This window comes from Typopeltis vanoorti, chromosome 1 (genome assembly GCF_054136105.1).
Source record: "Typopeltis vanoorti isolate ZY-2024b chromosome 1, IOZ_Tvanoo_1.0, whole genome shotgun sequence".
NCBI classification, from domain to species: Eukaryota; Metazoa; Arthropoda; class Arachnida; order Uropygi; family Thelyphonidae; genus Typopeltis; species Typopeltis vanoorti.
This window is the reverse complement of record NC_143549.1, coordinates 160,867,792-160,891,746: the sequence shown is the minus strand read 5'-3', so window position 1 is coordinate 160,891,746 and position 23,955 is coordinate 160,867,792. Positions and strand designations below refer to the sequence as shown.

The following is a 23,955-nucleotide window of genomic DNA, read 5'->3' as shown; positions in this document are numbered from 1 at the left end:
CCACTCTCCATAAATTGAAAAATTTCATCAATTGAAATCTTGTATGATCCGATCCTTTCAGAAGTTTGTAAGTCTCAATCATATCACCCTTCTTTCTCCTGTTTGCTAGTGTCTGCAGTATACAAATTCTCAGTCTGTCTTCATAATCAGTATTCCACAATCCTGATATAATTTTTAACACTCTCCTTTGTACTCTCTCCAATATATCAGAATCACAGTGGAGACCAGACCTGCGCACAGTAGTCCAAGTGAGGTCTTATCAAGGCCTTGTAAATAGGCAAAATGACAACCTTATTTTTACATGTGAACGTTTGTTTCAGCATTGCAATTATATTTTGAGTTGTATTTGCAATCTCTGCCACATGACCCCTAAACTTCAACTTCCTGTCTATTAACATTCCAAGATTCCTAGCCTCACCAGTTTCTTCTAGCCTAATCCCATCAATATAATTCGACATTGGATATCTAATCATGCCGAAGTGAATGATTTTACATTTACTCACATTGAACTGACATCCATTTTTCCATGCCCACAATTCCAGCCTATTCAAATCATTCTGCCTGCAAGTACTGCATATCAGCAGCATTCCTGATTACCCTACCTATCTTTGCATCATTCAGCAAATAGCTGTATGTCACTTGTCAAATCCTTGCTAATATGATTAATGTACAGATTGAATAACAATGGACAAAGCACTGATCCTTGTGGTACACCACTTTTTACCTTAAACCTTGCACACTCAGATCCCCCTGTGTACCACTTTTTGATATCTGCCAGTTAGCCATCCTATTATCCATGCTAATATTGTATAGCCCAAACCCATTTTCTCCAATTTATGCAACAGTCTACCATGCTGTATTCTGTCAAAAGCCTTAGCAAAATCCAAAAGTATCATGGTGTATCCATTCCCCTTGTCTAGTTCAATGGTAACATTGTTATAGAATGTGAACCTTAGTTAACCCATGTTGTTCATTGCAAAGTAGAGATTCACTGTCAACCCATTTCTGAATGCGAGTCCTTATCGATTTTTCCAAAATCTTCACCACCACTCCTGAGATACTAATTGGTTGATAGTTGGATACATCGGTCTTTGCACCACCCTTGTGCAATGAAATTACCATACATTCCTTCCATTTCTGCAGAATCTTCCCTCTTCTGAGACTCATATTAAACAGCCTGGTCAAAGGAATGGCCAGTTCATTTGAACACTCTTTTAGAACACGTGCTGATATTCCATCAGTCCTTATTGCTGAATTCTTAATCAATTTATGTTACAGCTCTAAAACCTCAGCCTCACAACTGCATTTCTTCATCTAGTGAAGAGGTAACAGTGAGCTCAATGTTGCTTTCACCAGGTTGATAGCTTTTAACAAAACGGGCACTCATTAACTGAACAACCTCATCTGCAACCCATCACAGAAAATTCATTGCAGGAAAAATTTTTCGTTAGAAAATTTAAATAATATCGTAATGATATATATATATATATATAGGGTGTTCGGGATAAATTTGACAGTTTCGTAAGGAAAAAGAAAATCTTCTTTGTATCTATTAAATTTAATGAATTGACAAAAAAACATTACAGGCAGAGTTAATTACAATACTATCAACAAGATTTACTCAAAATAACCACAATTAGCATCGATCACAGCTTCAATTCTGCTTCGGAACCTCGAACAAGCTGATGCTACAGTCTCCCTGGGAAGGGCCGCAAAAACTGTTTTAATTTTATCCATTAACTGGGCTTTTGTATTACTGGAAGTGCGATTGGTGTCTTTTTCAACTGCGCCCCATACAAAATAATCCATGGGGTTAAGGTCTGGGGAGTTTGGAGGCCAAACATTTGGACTGGTGAAGTCGTAGAAATTTTCAGACAACCATTTTTGACTTTTCCCAGAGGTGTGGCAAGGGGCCGAATCCTGCTGCCATACATACGGCCTACCATTGGCTACCCTTGTTATCCAGGGCTTGACTACAGTTAGCAACTCCACGAACAAAGCCCGAATTCCAATGCCAGGGTTCTTCAACACCTGTTCCTGCAGATTTGCGAGGAATTCTGCTGTACGAACGCAATCAGATCGTCTGCTAGGGATCTTTCTTCTTGCTACATCCTCGTAGTCACCATTGCAAGTCTCTAGTTCATGCCTGATTGTTTTTACTGTATTCAGGGAGCATTGGGCAGCAGTCGTAATATCCTTATTTTGATGGCGGGCACGAATCATCATGATACAAGTTATTCTCTTCCATGATTCAGGTGGTTTCCAGCTATCCATCCTTTCTGACATCTTGTATATGAATGAAGAAGGGTCCAAACTTTTAAATGAAGAGAAGTGTGTGTTAATACATGTAACTTACGGAAAAATATAATTAATTATAAATATGTCAAATTTATCCCGAACACCCTGTATATATATATATATATATATATATATGAAAAACAAATGCCGAACAAAAAATATTTAAGAAAATATAGCTGTATTTTGGCATTATTTATTTCATTAGATGTTATCTTTTTTTTATATAATATTTTTCTTCTGCATAAAGTGAAATTAATATTTTGTATTTTACTGTTTATTTATCTAATCTATTTTCTATTTATTTATTATAATGTTAATGCTTTTTTTCCCCCTTACTTAAATACTATAGGCTCTGTAAATGGATATTAATTTTTTACAGAACTATGATAGGGAATAAAGGCACCAAATTTAAAAATGTTTATTTATTTTTGTAACCTTCCACTGTTTTTTAAGCATTTATGGAACTCGTTCATGTCTTTTTTTTTTTTAACTGAACTAATTTAGTAAGATGAGGTACCTTCAATTATGGGATATCCATGTATTTTGGAACTGACTTCACTTTTCCTATATAGTAAAGAGATTTTGAAGGCTAGGTTAAGGCTGTATGCCCCTCTGACTAATTATGTTAAAGAACATGATGGTAAAATTATATAAATCCTTTCATGATGTAAATCAGCTTAAGGCAAAATCCAATCTGTAACTGAAATATTAGTCTTCCTTATTTTCCAATACTAGTATTTTATGAAATGAAAAGATGTAAAATTGATATTTGTTAACATCGCCTTCTTGACTGAAAAATAAAGTATAGCTGCATTCTCCAAAAGTGAATTACATAGTTAATTAATTCTCTTCTATAATCGTATGTATTTGTGGAGCATTAATGGAAAGGAAATTGAACTTGAATTCTTCTTCTTTGAGTGCCATCTCCTATCAGAGGTCGGCGACCACCTTGGCAAATTTTGAGTGATTCTCAGCTACTTTGAGGACTCTCTCAGAGCAGAGTTCATGCCAGTCCACTGTCTGATGTCTGCCAGCCAAGATTTTATTTGTCTTCCTTGTCCTCTTCTTCCATTTATCTTCCCTTTTATAATCAATTGACATATCTTATATTTTTCATTACAAAGTAGGTGACCAAGATATGCAGTTTTCCTTCTTTTTATGGTATCTAAAAGTTCACGTGATTTCTCCATTTGTTCCAGTACTTCCTGATTGGATGTTTTTGCTGTCCATTGGATTTTTAACATACGTCTGTATAACTACATCTTGAAGCTTCAAGTCTTTTTATTGATGTTGTCTTTAAGGTCCAAGTTTCTGCACCATACAGCAGTACGTATGGTTAAATACATAGTATTAGAGTATGGATGGTTAAATACATAGCATTTAACCATGCATACTCTAAGCTGTAAGTTTAAACTGCAGTTACACAGTGTTGATTTCATCAAGAGAAAATTTTTTCTTGACATTTCAATTCTAACTTTTATTTTCATTTCTGGATTGCAATCTTCATTTAACCAGCATCTGAGATATTTAAACTTTGCCACTCTTTCTATTTGTTTCCCATTTAAAGAAAGTGCTGAATTAAGAATTGGTTTCTTACTTATGACCATGAATTTAGTTTTGGTGATGTTTATTTTTAATCCCATTTTTTTTTGCTTGAATAAGAATGGAAAAGTACCATGTGACATAATTGGTATTACTGAGACAAAGAAGAACAAAAACATGTAAGATCTTATTAAATAATGAATATAGGATTTTATATTCATGAAATAATGATTAAGGAAAGGAAAGAGTAGTGATAGCATTCAGCACTAAATACGAAGAGAAAATTCTTGATTGGAAGGCTATTTCGAGTAAAGTGATGTGGGCACATTTCAGAATGGGGAAATGGATTTGTAACATTTTATTAATTTATCTTTTTAATAATTTAAATAAAGATAAATACATTTATCTAATTTATCTTTTATCTTATTTTATTAATTAAACTTATTTGTGCCTATGGTCCCACAAAAGGTTCTTCTAAGGAAGAAGAGGAAGAAATTTTCAAGTCATTAGAACAGGCACTGACATAAAGGAAATGGTTTCCTTGTTACGTAACAAAAAAAACTCTTCACGATTTTCTTTTGTCTTCTGCTCAGCTAATTTCTTCTCATAATCTTATTTTGCCTTCCTTACCATTCAAGTTACCTTTCTTGCCTGGTCCTTGTACTGTTTTCACTTTTCTTGTCACTTTTCTCCTTATATAACCTCCATGACTTCTTTTTTTTTTTACCCCCCAACTCATGCTTAATGATACTGCTCATCTATGTAGCTCTTATCTGATTTACTCTCCTAACTCTGGGTATACAGTGTGATATTGCTTCTTGCACATATTTGCCTATCCCACATGCACTGTGAACATCCTTCCCTTATAGATCTTTATGTCATGGTACTGCTTCAAACTACCTCCTAAGTGCATCATAATCGCCTACCTTGTAGTTCCACATATACCCCTTCTTAATTGGAATTTCTCCATGTTTTGCTACCTCTCAAGTCAAGACACATGATTACTTTTCCCAATTGGAGGCAATATATCCATTTTAATTATGGACAGGTCTTCTGATCCCATAATGAGATCCAACACTTAAACCCTGATTCCCCTCTTCCTTCTCCTACATCACTTTATGTCATGTCTGATCATATTTTCAAGCACTATATTAAATAGTAGGCACATAAAGGCATCTCTTTGTTTGAGCACCATTTTTGATGTATCAGATATATGTCGACATGTCCTGAATTTTATTATTATGAAAATGCCCATGGAGTCAGAAGACCTATCATGGGATGTCCACACCATTCATTATTCACAGAATACCTATTTCACCTCTTCTTAAACACCACAGGCAACCAGCCTTGCAACTGATGAGTATGGAAAGAAGTAGGGAGTGGCCACCCCTTGAAGTTGTGTAAGAGTGTGGTTAATAAGAGTGTGAGGACTAGATAATTTACTTTGAAAGTGGTGAATGGATGAGTGGAATGAATTGCCACAGGTAGTTGTGAGAGCTCTAACTTGGAATCCATTGCATTCATTCACCACTTTCTAAGCAAAATATCTAGTCCTGACACTCTCATTAACCATACTCTTACACAACTTCCAGGGCGGCCCTCCCTAGTTCTTTCCATACTCATTATTAGCCAGCCTGGTTGGCTGAGTGGTTAGCATATGAGCTATTTCACCAACTGACTGTGGACTTTCTCTCATGTTCTCTCTTTTCCATCTGTCTACTTAACTTTGCAACTTACTCATGTTTAGTATATCATATACTGTGCATTCCACAGCCCTGTCACCTTCTTGATCATTCACCTCTGGATTTTCTCTGCTGTGGGCAGAGTTGAAGCTCAAAGAACATAATGCAAAAGTTGGCAGAACAACTCAAAGAATTATATGGATGGTGAACTCGTTGACAAGTAGAGATGGAGACGTTGTTATTATCCTTCATTATAAGACTATGGTATGGCTGCATCTTGACTGTGCACAGGTTTGTTCATGTGGACTTGATGATGATCAGGAGATAGCAGGACTCCCCTCAAATCCCTTGTCTAATTGATTTCTTGCAATCCCGTAACCATCAGTGTAATACACAGTATATCCCAGAGTGCAAATCTTAATCTGACAGTGAATGCTTCATAGTGGCTGTGGGTAGGACTAAGTTTTTGTGGGATCTGTAATTTCTCCACTATATGAATTTGATCTATCTGTAGTATCATATACTGCTCAGAAATCTATAAAGAAGTGATGTGTTTCATTTCCAGATTCACTGCATTTTTCAAGTATTTCATGTATATTGAAAATAAGGATATTATTATATCTTCCTTGATGGAAGATATAATATTATCCTTATTGATGGAATCCATGTTGATAGTTGCCAGTGGCATGTTCTATATGGCAGGTAAAATCTCTTCAATAAAATATCTCATCTTCTCATCTTCCTTATACCCTCTTTTACCTTGCGGTGTCGAGGGTCCATTGATCATTGGACCTCACTCCGTTTACAGGATAAGGTGGTCAGCCTTATGCCCTGGTGTATCCTATGGCCTGTAGTGTTGAGCTCTCAAGGCCAGTTTGCCTTCTTTGCAGGATGAAAAACCCCAGAATAAACTGGGGAAAAAACCCTGCTGTCCACGTCCAAGACTGGCTAACTTGGCTATGGCTGAGGAAGATCCTTCAGCTCCTCACGTCACCAACGGGAATCGAACCTAGGACACTCCTTCCCCAGGCATATGGTTGCGAAGCGCATAGCCACTAGGCTAATCGCGCGGACTGAATAAAATATTGGAAAACATTGGAAACATTTTATAGACAGTGCATAAAAAATTGATTCCTCAATAATTTGACGAAGTAATTATAGACCAGGTATTATGGATAGGCATACGATGCTCAGATTTCATTAGTCTGAGATTGTTTCCTTAATTCAGGTCTTGGAAGAAAGTTTGCTGAGATGTTTTGAAAGACTCTGCAGCACATTTTTTATTAGTTCTACTTGTATTAGATCCAGTGGTGAGCTATAAGGAGCTCGCAGGGGCTCGCACGAGTTCTTTGTTAAATTTTTCTGAAATATGCGAGCCCCCCCCCTTGTTCTTCTTGTTTACTTTTTTATTTTTTCAAAAAAAAAATGTTTTTTGAAACATATTAAGCAACAAACTCATACAGTAACCTAACAAAAATTAGTCTATTCGGCAGTATATAGATTATTTGGAATTATTGTTTCAACTCTTCTATGTAACGAATGTGCTCAAGTTTGAAAATAATATAATTTTAATATAATTTTCTCTCAAAATCTAATTTAGCCTTTATTACTATAGTAGTTACCCAAATTACTTGTGCTTTATACTGCTCATGAGCATGCAGATCACCTTGTTGTTTATATTCTTTATATTCCTATGTATGTCCATCAAATTCACCCCATACATCTATTAACTGCACACCATTCTTCCTTCACAATCATGACTCTTCTTCTCAATTCTGTCCTATCATACTGATGCAGCAGACTCACAAGCTTTACTTTCTTACTCTTTACTTTTGCGTCTTCTAAATTCTTTAATATCTTCTCTCATTGCATATTTCTCATCTTTCAAATAATTTCTGCCTGCCAAAAGAATTAATTCATTCCCTTCTTTCTTCTGCAAACTTAAAACTTCACTAACATCCTTTATTTTCACACCTGGAAAACATGCTTTTGTCACTTTCTCATTAAGTATACCTCTTTCATTCTATGTTCTTCTCTACCACACGCTAATCATTTCTCCAGTTGCTTGAGTTGCTACATTCTCCACAACACTTTGAAAATCCTTCCTTCTGTTCATATCTGTCACTTCATTCTAAGTTTTAAGTATACCTCTTTCATTCTATGTCCTTCTCTACTACATGCTATTCATTTTTCCAGTTGCTTGAGTTGCTACATTCTCCACAACACTTTGAAAATCCTGCCTTCTGTCCATATCCATCACTTCATTCTTTTGCTCCTGACATGACAAGCATTTCTTATACTCACGAAACATTTCTGACAAATATTTTCTCCATTCTCGCTCTCATACCACAAACCATTTGCTTTCAGCATTGAATACATAAAAACACAAACTACATTGCACTAAATCCTGCACATTAATATCAGTCAATATCAATGTCTTTGTTGCCATTTTTTATATATGCATTAGTGCCATAACGTTTCTGAAAGTATATTGCATAATAATAGTTGACTAAACAACACAGTCAAAAAAAAAAAAAATCACCAATTATATATAACAATATTGCTAATATCTACTAAAAATAATGACTTATCTATATTATACAGCAATACATGTATGGCAGTTGCTACTAAGGATAATGCTAATGCCCTCTCGTGTACATGCATTTCAACATCCCCTTGGGCCCATAGTTATCCTTACATGATATCATTACTTGTTGGAAGTTTTTTTTCCACTTGGTTGGACTATAATAAATTTAGTTAAATCCTTTATCCAAGTGTAAGCAAACAAAGTTTGCACTTGAATTATCTTCAGGACTGTGGCAACTTGTGGTAAAGGTGGACCATATTCTCATCACTCCTTGTTTTAGTATCTCCCATAATGCAAAGCACATTTCCTTGCAGACATGTATAATGCTATGCATTAAGGGAAGGGCCACTATCCAGACCGGTTCCGACCTTTATTGAGGTCTCGTCAGTGGGAGCCAGACCCAGAGATGGTGATACTAAGGCAGAAGCAATGGAGAAGACATATTTACCTATACAAGTTGCCAAAAGGTATCTCACCTTATTATTAAATTACTCTGAATTTAGAGAAAGACGTTGGAATTTTTTTCCCAATTGGTCAGACTATAATAAATTTAGTTTAATCCTTTCTCCAAGTGTAAGCAAACAAAGCTTGTGCCTATGAGGTAGGCGCAATCTTTGGCAAATAAGTCACCTTGTGCTCTTAGAGAATACAGAGACAAATGTAAGATAGCTAAACACTGTGTAAAATTAGCTAAACAAAAGTCATGGGAGGACTTTGGTAAGAATATAGAAAATAAATATCAAGAAGGTGGTAAGATATTCTGGAGGTTGTTGAAGAAGCTCAGAAATGGAGGTAAGAATACTGTAAAAGGAATTAGAGATGATAAAGGTGACATGAAAACTTTGAAAAAATTGCTAAATGAAACAAGCAGTGATGACAGCACAGTGGTACAAAACACTGACCAGGCATGCAGTCACGAATACATATCCATACATGAAGTAGAAAAAGCCATCAAAAGCCTGAAATGTGGAAAGGCAGCAGGAGTAGATGATATTCGACCAGAAATGCTCAAGTATGGAGGTATAAAAGTCTTACAGTGGCTGCACTGCATAGTTCAGAAGGCCTGGACAAACGGACGGATTTTAGATGATTGGAGTAGAGCTCTCATAGTACCCATATATAAAAAGGTAAATAAAACCGAATGTGAGAATTACAGAGGTATTTCTCTATGGAGTGTTCCTGGTAAGATTTATGCACTTTATGACAGATAGTTGAGAAATCATGGGAATATAACAAAGATCTGTATTTAAGTTTTGTAGATCTGGAAAAGGCATATGACAAAGTGCCAAGATAGAAGGTATTCAAAACGCTACGTTATATGGTTCAATGGAGCATTATATCAAGCAGTACTTAGTTTTTATTTGAGTTGTAAGTCAGCAGTTAGAATTGAAAGAAGTACAGGAAGGTAGAGCCTATGCAATAATAATAATCTATCTGACAGTAATTTATGTTAATCTTATTCCTTCCACATTGTTCTTAAGACTCCATGATGGAAGAAAAATTCTAGTTTCTAAGTCTATTTTCTTCACGTTCCAATTTTCAAATTATTTGAAGATTTGAAAAAAAACATTTTATTTTAATTTTTACAGGAAAAGAAATCCTGGGAAAGAGATGAACACAATAAAAACAACAATTAAATTGCAAGTGCATGAAAATCATCATCATCAAATTCCTGCCATGTACTCTAAAGGGGGTGTACAGGATATGATAGTACTACATGAAAAAAATTACATCATTACTAACTTCCTATCCACAATTTTCCTCCAAATAAGTCTGTTACTTGTCAAGACTCCAACATTATCAGATCTTATATTTCTATCGCCTAAGGCACTTTGTACCGTATCAATCCACCTATATCTTGGTCTTCCTCTGGGTCGTTTTGCTGCCAACCTGGCAGAGAACACTTGTTTTGCTCATCTTTCTTCGCCCATTCTGTTTAAGTGACCATACGACCTGAGATTAGCTCTGCTAACGCATTCTTGGATGCTTACAATATCAAGTTCTTTCCTAATATCCTCATTGATGCCATCTGTTCACGCCTCTATTCTTTCTCAGGACTCATATCTGCGGTCTCTAGTCTTTGGTCGAGTGTTTTACTTCTGACCCAGCTCTCAGATCCATAAGTTAAAACTGGTTTGAACACTGCCTTGTATACAGCTAGTTTAGTGTTCCAACTAATTTCTCTCTTATTCCATATGAATTTATTCAATTAACTTCCCACTATACCAGCTTTGCTGATTCTGTTGTCTATTTCTATATTTAATTTACCATCTTCACTAAAAATCGTTCCTAAGTAGCCGAAATCTTTTACTTGTTCCACAGGTTCTCCATTTACAACACAGTTGACATTTTCAATGATTCTGCCTATTTTCATTGCCTTTGTCTTTTTATTGCTGACCTTCATACCATATCTATTACAACAGTTATTCAATTTAGTCAGAGAATCTTGAAGACTTGTAGCAGATTTATTTAGACGTATAACATCATATGCATAAAGCAAAGAGCTGACATTAACATCTCCAATTTTGATATCATGTTTAATATCACTTTCCTTCATTATATGATCCATATAAATAATGAATAACAGAGGGGATAATGTACATCCTTGTCTCACTCCAGATTTAACATTAAACCATCTTCCTGTACTTCCTTCAATTCTAACTGCTGACTTGCAACTCATATAAAGACTAAGTATTGCTTGATATAATGCCCCATTGACAAACTATAACCGTAGCATATTGAATAGATTCTCTCTTGGCACCTCGTCATATGCCTTTTCCAAATCGACAAAACTTAAATACAGATCTTTGTTATATTCCCATGCTTTGTCGACTATTTGTCGTAAAGTTAAGATCTGATCCTGACAGCCTCTATTTGGCCTGAATCCAGCTTTTTCTTCACGAAGCTTTTCTTCCACAATTCTTCTCAACTGTTTCTCAAGTTTACTTGCATAAATCTTGCCAGGAACACCCAGTAGTGAAATACCTCTGTAATTCTCACATTCTGTTTTATTTCCCTTTTTATATATGGGTACTATGAGAGCTCTACTCCAATCATCGGAAATTCGTCCCTCTGTCCAGGCTTTCTGAACTATGCAGTGCAGCCACTGTAAGACTCTTATACCACCATACTTCAGCATTTCTGGTCGAATATCATCTACTCCTGCTGCCTTTCTACATTTCAAGCCTTTGATGGCTTTTTCTACTTCAAGTATAGATATGTATTCCTGACTGCATGCCTGGTCAGTGTTTTTTACCACTGGGCTATCACTGCTTGTTTCATTTAGCAATTTTTTGAAGTAATTACTCAGTACTTCAAGGATATCTTTTTCTCCTGTTTTCATGTCACCTTTATCATCTCTAACTCCTTTTACAGCACTCTTTCCTCCATTCCTCTTCTTCAACAACCTCCAGAATATTTTGCCACCTTCTTGATATTTATTTTCTATATTCTTGCCAAAGTCCACCCATGACTTTTGTTTAGCTAGTTTTACACAGTGTTTAGCATTCTTGCATTTGTCTCTGTATTCTCTAAGAGCACAAGCTGACTTATTTGACAGGAACTTTTGATATGCTTTCTTCTTTTCCTTCACTGCCTCTTTAACTTCCCTTGTCCACCAGGGAGTTCTGATTTTTTTATCCTTGCAGACAACCTCATCACATGCCTCTCTGGCAGAATCAATCAATGTTTTCTTCAGAGTTTGCCACTGAATCTCCAAGGTTTGATTCCTGTTCTCAAACTCTTTCATTTTTTCTTCAATAATCTTTGTGTATTTTCGTCTACAGTTCACATCTGAGATCTGCTCAACTTTTATTCGCTTTAAAACTTTCTTACATGTTATTCTTTTCAATATTGAATTCAGTTTTATCCTGCTCAAGACTAAATAGTGATCACTTCCAATTTCAAATCCTCTGTACACTCTGGTGTCCTGCACCAGGGAGAAAACATCACCATCAACAATAACATAGTCAATGAGACTTTTCTTATTCCTTGCCTCTTCTCTCTATGTGAATTTGTGCACATTTTTATGTTCGAACATGGTGTTAGTAATAACCAATCCATGTCCTGAGCAGAAATCCAACATATATTTGCCATTATTGCTCTTTTCTCCAAATTTTCCCAAAATATTTTTGTATGTCTCACAATCATTTCCTACTCTGCTATTGAGATTCCCAACAAGGACCAACTTTTCCTTTTTCATTGTGTCAGTTGCTTTTTCTAAAGCATCAAAAAATTCCTCCACTCAACCTTAGTAGAACCTTCTGTGGGACCATAGGCACAAATAAGTCTCCTTGTCCAGTTTCCCATTCTCATATTTGCCCACATTACTCTACTTGAGACTGACTGCCATTCAAGAAGATTAGCCTTGTATTTTGTGTTGAATACTATGGCTACTCCTTCTTTTCCTTGATTGTCATTGCCTGAATATAACATTTTGTATTTATTGCTCAGAAAGATCTCGCCAGTTTTTGTCTTTTTTGTTTCAGTTACCCCTGTTATGTCGAACTGGTACTTATCTAATTCCCCAGCTAGCTCTATTTCTTTGCCATTCAGGCTTCTTATGTTGATAGTACCGATCTTTAACTCTGGTGATGTTGAGTTGGGGTTTGTTTTCAGATTTGTTCCAGTAGCTGACTTTTCGCTGTTCCCCCTGGTTCCCTGGCGAAAACAACGGGGGGCCTTGTTTAACTGGGTGACGCCCCAGCCGGCATGAAATTTTGTCATGTTTTACCATCATTTTTTATTTTGGTTTAACCAATAAGAATACAATTTGGTATGCTAAATCCCAAATTGGCAGCCCATCCTCGTTCGTTCAGTATCCAAGTAGATACCCAACAGGGTGCACCACTAGAAGGTGAGAATTGGACATTAGGTCAGAAGCCCTGGTCGGTTCTCCACATTCCTTTAAAGGCTATGTGGAGGTCTGCTCTCAGTTATACAGCTTTGACCCTTGAGCACTATAAATTAAACATACCAAGAAATTATATACTTGGTTTAATCCTTTGTCCAAGTGTAAGCAAACAAAGTTTGCACCAGTGGTATTTTCAGGACATTGCAACTGGTATATTGAAGCTAATGACTTCACATCACTTGCCTTAGTATCCCATAATGCAAAGCACATCTCCTTACAGACATGTATAATGTTATGCATTATGGGAAGGGTAACTACTCAGACCAGTTTCAACCTTTATCGAGTTCTCATAAGTGGGAGCTAGACTCAGTGGTGATACCAAGGTTGAAGTAATGCAGAAGTCATATTTCCATATGCTAGCAGCCAAAAGGTGTCGCACCTTATTATTAAAATACTGTGAATTAGGGATAGTTGTTGGAAGTTTTTCCACTTGGTTATACTGTAAACTAAAGATGCCAAGAACAGCTATTGGTTATGGTATAACCAATACTATAAACAGTTGTTGTTGTTGGTCTTTGCACCACCCTTGTGCAATGGAATTACCATACAATCTTTCCATTCCTGCAGAATCTTCCCTGTTCTGAGACTCATATTTAAACAGCCTGATGAAAGGAATCTCCAGTTCAGCTGAAAAGAACTGAACACTCTTTTAGCACATGTACTGATATCTCATCAGTCCTTATTGCTGAATTCTTGTTCATTTTGTGCAACAGCTCTAATACCTCGTTCTCATACACCAGAATTTCCTCATCCAGTGAAGAGGTAGCAGTGAGCTCAATGTCGCATACACCAGATTGATAGCTTTTAACTAAGTGGGCACTCATTAGTCGAACAATCTCTTCTGCATCTATAACTCCTAATGCCATCTGCATTTAGAAGAGTTATTCTTTCATATTCATTCTTTCTTTTACTTGCAGCACATCAATAGAATTCTTGTGGGTTATGTTTAGCACATAGAGCCAGTGTTCATACCCAGACTTTGCTTTCTGTACAATTGTGACTATTTTAGCCTTCTGCTTATAATTTTCGTAATGCACATCATCCTTATTCACATGGTATTCCTTCCACGTCAATCTTTTCTTATGAATCTCTTGCTTAATAAGATTACGCATCCATTTGAATCCTACCCTATTTTTTCTTTCTCTCAGGACACATTCTGATATTGCATTATTTAAGTATTGTTTAAATGATTCCTATGCACTGTCAGTATTCTTCCCATCTATCAACCGATCCCATTCCACTGCACTCCGTATATTCCTCAGTTGGTCATAATTTTCTGCTTTGTAGTTCAGCATGTAACCTTTTCTGAACATTCATAAACTTCATCACTTCCCACTTTGAATAGTTAAAGAAGTAACTATTCAAATATATAGTTAAAGATGTAACTATATATTTGATTATAGTGCCAGGGGGCTTTTCAGTTAGAAACGCTCCTGCACTATAATCAAATCTAACACTCTTTGACCTCAAGTTCCTTCTGTCACATGCTGCTTGAGGAAGTTGCCCCACAAGCTCAATAAATGCATTTTCATTCTTCTCATGAGATTCTACTGCTACCCAATCAATATTTGAATAATTAGTCTCCCATTATAATTACTCTTTTTGCCCTCAACTTATCTATTTGGTGATACATTTCTTCATCACTAGCACAGATCCACCAGGTCTGTAACAACAACCCTCTATGTAATTGATCTTGTTGGATTCCACCTCACACCAGATGGCTTCCAACTCACTGTCACTTGAAATATTGTTAGTAGTACTACTACAATCATAGGTCTCAACTCTAACCGGATTCAAGTCATCTGATATTATTAGCAGCATGCCACCTCCTCTCCTATCCTCTCCATCCTTCTCAAAAATAGTGTACCCTTTACACTTGATCCACTTAGTATGCCTGATTCTGATAGCCAGGTGTCATATATATCATAGTCTGATTATATATCCTAGTCTGATTTATTTGAATGCTGAAAACTTAAGTTTTATCATAGTTAAGCACTGTATGCATAGGCATGGGGAAAGAACTTGTTTAATTAATTAAACAGGGCGAAAGGATATGTACACTAAAAATGGCATAGCCCACAACAGGAATAATATAAGATAAAATAATAATCAGAAATGCATACCAAAATCAATTGGAATAAAAAGAATTCATTTAAAATTGATTGCTCAGTTAAAATTTGACATTGCTGTTGCACTTCTACCAGGATTCTATAGGTACTTAGCATACTTAATTCTTCAAATTATTTCTAAGTCACAGTTTTGTTTTGATTTTTTAAAAAAAATGAATCTTCAATCGACTCTCTTCATTTAATAATAGAAGCAACAATATGTAAAATTAATTAGACCAAATCAGAGTAATGATTACATACATATGAACATTGCCACAGATTTCTCTCTAAAAAAAAAAAAAATCTTTCCATTCCATTATCACTACTAAACATTATCACTACTAAAACAGAAACATTCTGCCTTTCTTACAAATGGCATTGCAAGATACTTTAGCTCTCTTTCTCTCTCTTTTCCCCAGAGCAGCAAAGTCTTATGGCATAATCATCCTTGATACAAATAGTCTGTGAATAACAGCAATGGAAAGAACAGTGTGATACACAACTGAAATTCAGTCCATCTTGAAGTCTGTAAATAATAGGAGTGGAAAGAACAACATGACACACAGCTGAAATTCAGTCCATCTTGAAGGAGAATATTCTAGATTGTGCTGTTTTAAATATCATAGAATGCATTACCGAGATCCAGTTTTCCTGTCAGTAAGTGCTGAAGCCAGTGACATTATCCAAAAGCATTCCTCTCTGTTATTTTGAATGTGAGAGAGAGAGATGACCTACAGGATTTTTCTGCACACTTCATTCTTAAGATCATACACTGTTGTCCATTGGATGTAGCACTATTCCAACTGCTGTTAGGTTCACATATTAATTCCTGTGCTGAGCCTTTTGCATTTGAAATGTATAGGTTTTGTATAACCTCAGACAGTTACTTCAGATAAGCTCTGTATTTACTGGATATCCTTTGAAATAATTCTTCTGACATCATTTTATAGCATTGGTCATTGTTGACTTTTTTAAAAATTCATATGTTATATCAGTTTGCCATTATGTGAGCTGTAACATTCGGTAACACATTATCAATGTGGGATCAGACAATCAAACCTCTTGAAACTTCTTGATCTCTTTATTGTCTTACCACTTATTCACTTGTGGAAGAGTGTTGAAATAGTGCTTTTGAGCACTATTTCAACACTGTTGTGTCAAAGCGACTGCTATGTAAAGTTTACATATACTGTTGTACAACTTATTTTGTTATTGATTAAGTATGAAATTTTTAAAAAATTTCTGTGCTTGTAATTTTGAACAGAGCTTTCTCACTGTATTGGAAAAAACAAATATTCGAGTTGGAATAGAAAAGGATGTTGAAAGCTTAACTTCAATATGTGTTGGATTAAATAAGCTTTCACAAAAGGTTTATATTCTGGATATTAAATGTGCAGCAGCACTTTGGAAAACCTATATTAAGTGAGTAATAATGTTTTCTAAGAATTTTTTCTTTAAATTTTGAGACAATGAAGATATCAAAATATTTGTATAAACTGTATTTTTAGGTGTATTTTGTGAAAGCCCACTCAACATAACAGCTTGCAACAGCTGTAAATAAGAATTCAAGAAATCAAACTATGAAAAGGGCAAATGAAAAAAATTTTTCCTGCTCAAATTTCATGAGCTATTTGATCCCCCCCCCCCAAGCTATTGAACGTAACTTCTGACTCTCCAGGCAGTACCATTGTGATATCACTACTAAAGATAACCTAACATCCTGACATCATTCTTCTCCAACTCTTAAATTAAGATCTAAAGAACATCTACTCCCACAAACCAAGAATAGCCCACTACATTCCTCCTCTAGTCTTTCACCAATAGCATGAACAAACAAGTCTACTTGTCCTCATGGTATCTTCACCTCAAATTGTACTCTGAATTTGTGCTCTGGAAAACACCCGTTCTCTATTATCTTTACATCATACTCATGCCATCTGTTGTTGTCATGTGGGATTCCCCCAATTTTTCTCATCTGTCCCTTAGGACTGGTTGAGCCCTCCTAATGAGAGATTTTAAGTATGCATTTTTGACTGTAGATCCATGTGTGTGTGTGTTCATGGATCGGTTTGCCTGTTCTGAGGGACGAAAAACCCAAGTTTCTGGATGAAAAAACCCTCTACCTCCATATGAGACCGGCTAACTCACCTTTAGTTAAAAGAAACCAGATAAAGGTTCCTCATATTATGGAACAGGAATCGAACCTAGGTTTTTCCGGCCACAAGATTTTGTTTATACCGACTGAGCTACGGAGACTCTATCTAGCATCAGTTATATGCTGTATAACCGATGAAAGTAAGCCCTGTATTCAATCTCTCATGTGAGTTAAGACAAAATAAATTTTTTGAGTTTTCTCTTAAACTTCAGGAATGTTAAGCTAAGTGTGAAACTCAATTTCGCACTTGTTCTACACAACAACTCTCAACAGCTGTAAATAAACAGTCATCAAATCCAAACAAATTACACTTGCCAAGAAATCCATTACTCAAATGTAAGCAAAGTTTGCATTTGAAGTATCTTCACAACTAAGTTTCCTGTGTAGAAGCTGTTGTCTTCACATCAGTTGCTTTAGTATATCATAAATGCAAAGCATACTTCCTTACAGACATGCATATTCCTATGCATTATGGGAAGAGTCATTATCCATACCAATTTCAACCTTTATTGAGGACTCATCGGTGGGAGCCAGACCCAGAAGATATCAAAGTTGAATTAATGCAGAAGGGACTTGGTTACTTTGTAACAGCGAAAAAACGTTTTACAACTATCTCTGATCCAGAGTATTTTAATAATAAGATGATACACTTTTTTTTTGCTACTTGTATATGGAAAATTCTTAGTTCCTGCATTAATTCAACCCTGAGATCTTTCTGGCTTTTGCTCCCACTGATGAGACCTCAGTAAAGGAAACCTTCCCATAATTCATATGAATATACATCTCTGTAAAGAAGTGTGCTTTACATTATGAGATATTGAGGCAATTGATATGAAGTCTAGCTTCTGTATACAAGTAGCCTAGTTGTGAAGATACTTGGGCAAACTTTTTTTGCTTACACTTGGATAAAGAATTAAATAAGAATATAGTTTCTTGGCAAATATAATTTATTTTATAACCAAACGGGGGGAAAAAAAAAACTTACTACATTATCAATCCATATTTGACTATGAAAAAGCCAGATGTGAAAAACTTGCCTCAGCTGTGAAATCACAAACGTATTTATAATAGATGTAATGAACACAACTTTTGCAATTTCACGGCTGATGGAAGATCAGCCATGAAATTGCAAAATCTTATCAGTTAAAGATAAGATTGATCTTTCATTAGTCTTCTCCTCCAACTGTTGTATAAGATGATCATATCGAATCATCTCTCACTATACTGAGACTGTTGCATGCTTCCTGGTCTTTTGTGAGAATATCAGGTAAAATATTTGAAACTTGAATATGTCTTCAGGTCCTTGCTGTGGATACCCATGATCAGTGTGCTCAGAAATTGACATCCATTCGAAATTGATTCCTTGCTAGGCATGTTTGTCACACCATACTTCAGTAGGGAGCTGGTATCTCCTCCAACAATTCAGCATGCTAGTTTCTAGCCACTGCACAGAAATGAAATGGTATGTGTTAGGAGACTTTACCAGCTGATTAGTAATCCTACTGCAGCTGTTGCTTACTCTGTCAGTTCATGTCTGGAGGGAGTCTGATATGCAGTAAGCAATGTTGAGTTCATGCATGGGCTGGATTATTGACTCTTCACTATATGGACCTATGTCCATCATCTCTACTTGTTCAAAGTTTCCAGCATTACATCAGTTGAAGGTAACAGAAAATAAATAGTATTCATAATATTAAAATACAATAACAGTTGCAGAAAATGACAAAATTACAACTAAAAAAAAAGCCTAAAAAACAATTTATCCCCCACCCTCCCCAAATCCATATCCAGTTCACAAAAATTTGTGGCTTCACTCTAAACATTAATGAATACACCAGTGCTTACAGGCATCAAAACCTGATCTGTTATTCCTTATTGAACCTCAGGTGGCATCCTCTACAATAACATTTCACCTCTGTCCTAATCCTAACTACTTGCACGATACCTTTCATAACAGAAAGTCAGAATCTATGCATTTGTTAGGTTTTACATTGCATTCTACAGATAACAATACATTTATTTCCCTGTATATTATCTGCAAATGCCCAATCCTTGCCTTAGTTTGGTGCTCTGATTTGCCTTTTACCACTCTTATTCTAAATTCAGTTGACTGTATTGATCTCTTCCCTACTCTGTTCAGAATTCCTGCTCAGTATCCAAACCATGTTTTCTACCAAGTGCCAAGGATGGGGTATATATATATATGTGTGTGTGTGTGTGTGTGTGTGTGTGTGTGTGTGTGTGTGTTGGGGAGGGAACTAATTGTGAGTAGATCTAGAGGAAAAATTTCATCTAGCAGTTGTAAAATGTTCATTAACAAAGCTAATTCTGCAACTATCCTGAAAGAGCTAAATGTAGAAAACTCATCTCTTGCACAGATGGCATTCATGACTTGTACTCCTTTGCAAAGGCTGTTGAGCAGAAAACAACAAAATTATAACTTAAAGAAAAAAAATTCCACATCTGATTCCACAGCATCATTAACCTCAGTATAAATATCAGTTATGTGCACCACTGTTTACAGAGATCAAAATTTAATTTGTTATTCTGAAATTCACCTGGCATTCTGTACCACAACAATTCACCTCAACTATCCTAACTACTTTTTGCCTGTCTTTCATAAGAAGGGCAGAAGATATGCTTTTGTTAGGTGTAACATTCCATGGCAGAGATTATAAACCTCTGGAGTTCCTTTATATGATTTGTAGCAGCTCAGGATTTCCTTGCCTTTTGGTTGCTTTTATCACTCTTCTAATTACTTTGACCATGTTAATCTCTTATCATCACCTGATATGTACCCTCAGGGATGGGGATAAAGGATATTATGATAGTACTGCATCAGAAGATTGCATCATTACCTACTTCCTATTGACGATCTTCCTCCAAATTAATATGTTATCTTTCAGGACACTGGAGTCCTGAAAGATAACAGATTAATTTAGAGGAAGATTGTCAATAGGATGTAGGTAATGATACTGTCAGTTCTTATAGTTCACTCTTTTAAAACACTTTTTACTGTATCAATCCGCTTAGAGATAGGTCTTCCTCTGGATAGTTTTTCTGACATCCTGGAAAAAAATAAATTGTTTTGCTAACCTATCATCCTCTCTCATTCTATTTAGGTGAACATACATCCCCCCCCCTGAGTTTAGTGTTAATTGTTCCTGCTAGGAACAATTATTAAGGAAATTCCCCTGTTACATTGTTTTATTACCCTTTTATAGATAGATATTATGAGCCCTTAACTTCAATCATCTGGAATTTTCCCCATGACCAGGTCTTCTGAATTTTACAGTGGCTACACTGCATAATTTTGTGCATATTTGAGCATTTCTGTTATGTTAATGGGAATCTCTTCCCCACTCTATTAGTATTCCTGCTCACTATCCAGGCCATGATTTTCAGGGCAATCCATCTTTTATGTAGAACATAGTTTCTTAATATAACTCTTTAAGTGAACTGAATTTTTTTAAAACGGAGGATGAATTACCTGTGAGGTACTAGTGATTTAGCCAAGTGTTTAGCAGTTTCTTTGCAGGACTGTATATATCATCAGCAATTGGGTGTATCTTGCTTGTGATTTATTTTTGTTATTTCATATTTTTTGGTGGCTTTACATGAAAAGGCTTAAGTTTATTAACAGTTTCTTTGGGCCAAAAAGTGTTAGTAGATAAACAGATTTATCTTCTAACAAGTTGATAAATCAGTGATTTATAAACTTGTTAGTAGGATCACACTATGATTTTGTAAGTAGAATATTTTGTAGATGATAATGTATTTTGTTATCCTTCTGTTTGATTCATTACTATAGTAGTAATGAATTTAAGGCTGTGATTTATTTTAGTAGGATTGTTGTATTTGTTGCTTTTGAAAGGTTTTGATTTAGTTAGGATATTCAGTACATCCAAACAAATGCTATTAACTGTAACTGGAAGCAAATTGTATATTCCTCATGGACACCATTATTTCTACTTTTGGAACTTGCCTAGGTGTAATGGCAAAGTTATGACCATGACTTAATGCATTGTCAGCTTCTGCCATTGAGTTTACAATGATGCAATCATCTAAGCATGAATTTGAGGAGAAGAATGATGCCAGGTAGTCATTACTACTATAACATTTTTGTTATAGTAGTAATGACTACATGGAACTACTGTTCCAGGTAGTCATTACTACTATGTTATGAAACTACTACTATAACATTTTTGTTATGTTATAGTTCCATTAAGATACGAGAAGTGTAAACATGGATGAAGTTGCATTCAGTGGTCTTGACAAGAGATCAGAAGGCACATTTTTGTGCCTTCTGATCTCTGTATACTTTTCCTTTTGATTTTGATCTGTGTTAATTATCTTTTTCCAGCTGATGCATGTTGCATTATAGGCTGAGCATAAAACTGGAGTTTGGGTTTTGAGTCATCTGCAATGATTTTTATCTTGGATTGACTTGCACACGTGAAAATAAAGACTCGCATGGTCTTTTAGAAAGAGGAAAGTTTGTGGAATGGAGAATGCAGGCCTTCAGTTTTGGATTGGAGTAGGTGTTTGGATTACAAGGGATTCAAACATTAGTCATTCCAACAAAAGGAGGTATTAGAAATTGTGTAGGTCTTCCTATTTGGCACCATTGTAGTGGTAAAGGATATGAGACAAAGTGGCTAGGTGAAAGATTTATGCAGAAAAGGAAACTTGGATAAGGAATATAATCTGAATGACATCCACAGTATATTTCTAAGGAAAATGGATTAAGAAAATATTTAAAAGCATTGAGTGGTGGAGAGATTATCTATTCTGATAGGTAGATGGATATTTTGTGAAAGACCATTGCTAACACAAATACCTTTGCATCTGTTTCAATTTGATCACTGGAATTATGTATAAGGGTAGCAACTTCACTGTGTATTTGGATTGCATTTGGTACTGTTTTCTGAGGGAGATCTGCAGCATTATCATAATTATTGACGATTATTTGTATAGTTGAGTATTGGAAAAAGGTTAATTAAACAATGTGCATTATGTGGTGAAAGACTCGCAGTAATGCCTCTCACCTATTATCCAGTCTCTTATCCATTGCAATGGCTGAGGTGGTGCCAACTGTATACTCAGACCTTCCTGCAGATATCAGCTTGCTGAGTAAATTATAACTGATTATTTCTAGCTAGTTGGGTGGTTTTCTGATGCATTACTATATAGTTTGGTCATTTGTATTTCCTAGTAACTGCCATATAGAACTGCTTTATTGCTGTACTCTCAATCAAGTAAGATTTTTAGGACCCTGTAATGGTTGACATGTTCCTGTAGGTTTCGACAAGCACTGTATACATTGGGGGGGGGGATAAGAAGTGAAAATCCTGCTTTGGATACCAGACATCACTTCAGGCTCTAATAAGATGTTATTTACTGGGTACTGAGATTCATCTGCTACTTAGCAGTCTAGTTAGCATTTTGTCCATATACGGAAGGTATGTGTTTATGTCATACCATATATAGTCGTAGGAAACAGGCTATGATACAGGAAGGGATTAGTATGGTTGTGCAAGGCTGTATGTTGCTTAGGTCACTTACTCATAATAATGCTTCGTGTACAGACTTGCGTGAAGTATGGTTGAAAACTAGAATGTAATTTCTTCTTGAGTATGAATATGCTTTTTATCCCAACAAAGAAATTGCTAGGCTTACTAGTATATTTCCTCATATTGATATATGGTGGTTCAGCAGTTTTCAGCTTTGGATTCATGAGTTGGCTAGGTTGGTTGATGAGGATTTTTCTCTCTCTTTATGGTACTTTTTTTTAAATTAATTCATTTATTTTCTACATAATTCAGAAATCCCTGCTCTTAGAGAAAACATGGACTTTTTTTTCATTTCAGTTCTAGTCTCCATTTTAATAATAAAATTATGTGTATAGTGCATGTACTACTATAGCAGTTTGTTTTTTCCATTGATGACACATAGTAATTAATTTATTTATTTTAACTTTGGACAGACTAAATCATTCACTAGTTGTATCAATAATAATCTGAGGCACATTGTACCATTCAGGTACAGTGACCTATGGTATGCTTTATGTTAATGCATACTCATATTTTTATAAATATGCTTGGTGTCAAATTCGGTGTACTGCATCGCACCTCTGGATTTTTATTTAAAATTCTAGGAAAAGTTGATGAGATATATTAGATGCTATTTTTATTTCCAAAGCTGTTTGTATTGTGTTGTATTTCTAATATTCACAGCTATATATAATTTTTTGTGTTTTATATCTTTACATAATTCATTAAAATACTTGCAGATTAATTACACAGTATCAAGGAATCCTGTTAAACAGATTGGATGTTGCAGACACGATTAAATTTCTTTCATTGATGATAATAACTGATTTAAATCAGTTGACTCTTCACACTAACAAAGAGGTTAGTCATTCTTTATTAGTTAGCCATAAAAATAATAGTTACTTAAAGGAGTATCATGGGAATTTTCCCAGAATTTTGCTATCATTCTTGTATAAGATTCAAATAAGACAACTTAAAAAATGGTTACTGTTATAAGATTTTCCACTTTCCTTTGGGAAGCATCATATGATTATATGATGATTCCCACAAATCATCATATAATCATATGCACTGCCAAATTAGTACAATAAATAGAGGTTGAGTGATTATTATGGGAGA

The 23,955-nt window shown here is 35.5% G+C and overlaps 1 protein-coding gene across 1 annotated transcript in view; it reads left to right on the top strand.

Annotated features, from left to right (window-relative positions):
* LOC150110585 (FIGNL1-interacting regulator of recombination and mitosis-like) overlaps window positions 1–23,955 on the top strand; it is a 390,780-nt gene that overhangs the window by 47,019 nt on the left and 319,806 nt on the right. Inside the window, exons 6-7 of the mRNA XM_090399827.1 lie at window positions 16,394–16,551; window positions 23,577–23,697. Coding sequence (XP_090255953.1) covers window positions 16,394–16,551; window positions 23,577–23,697 — 279 coding nt within the window. The remainder of the gene's footprint in view (window positions 1–16,393; window positions 16,552–23,576; window positions 23,698–23,955) is intronic.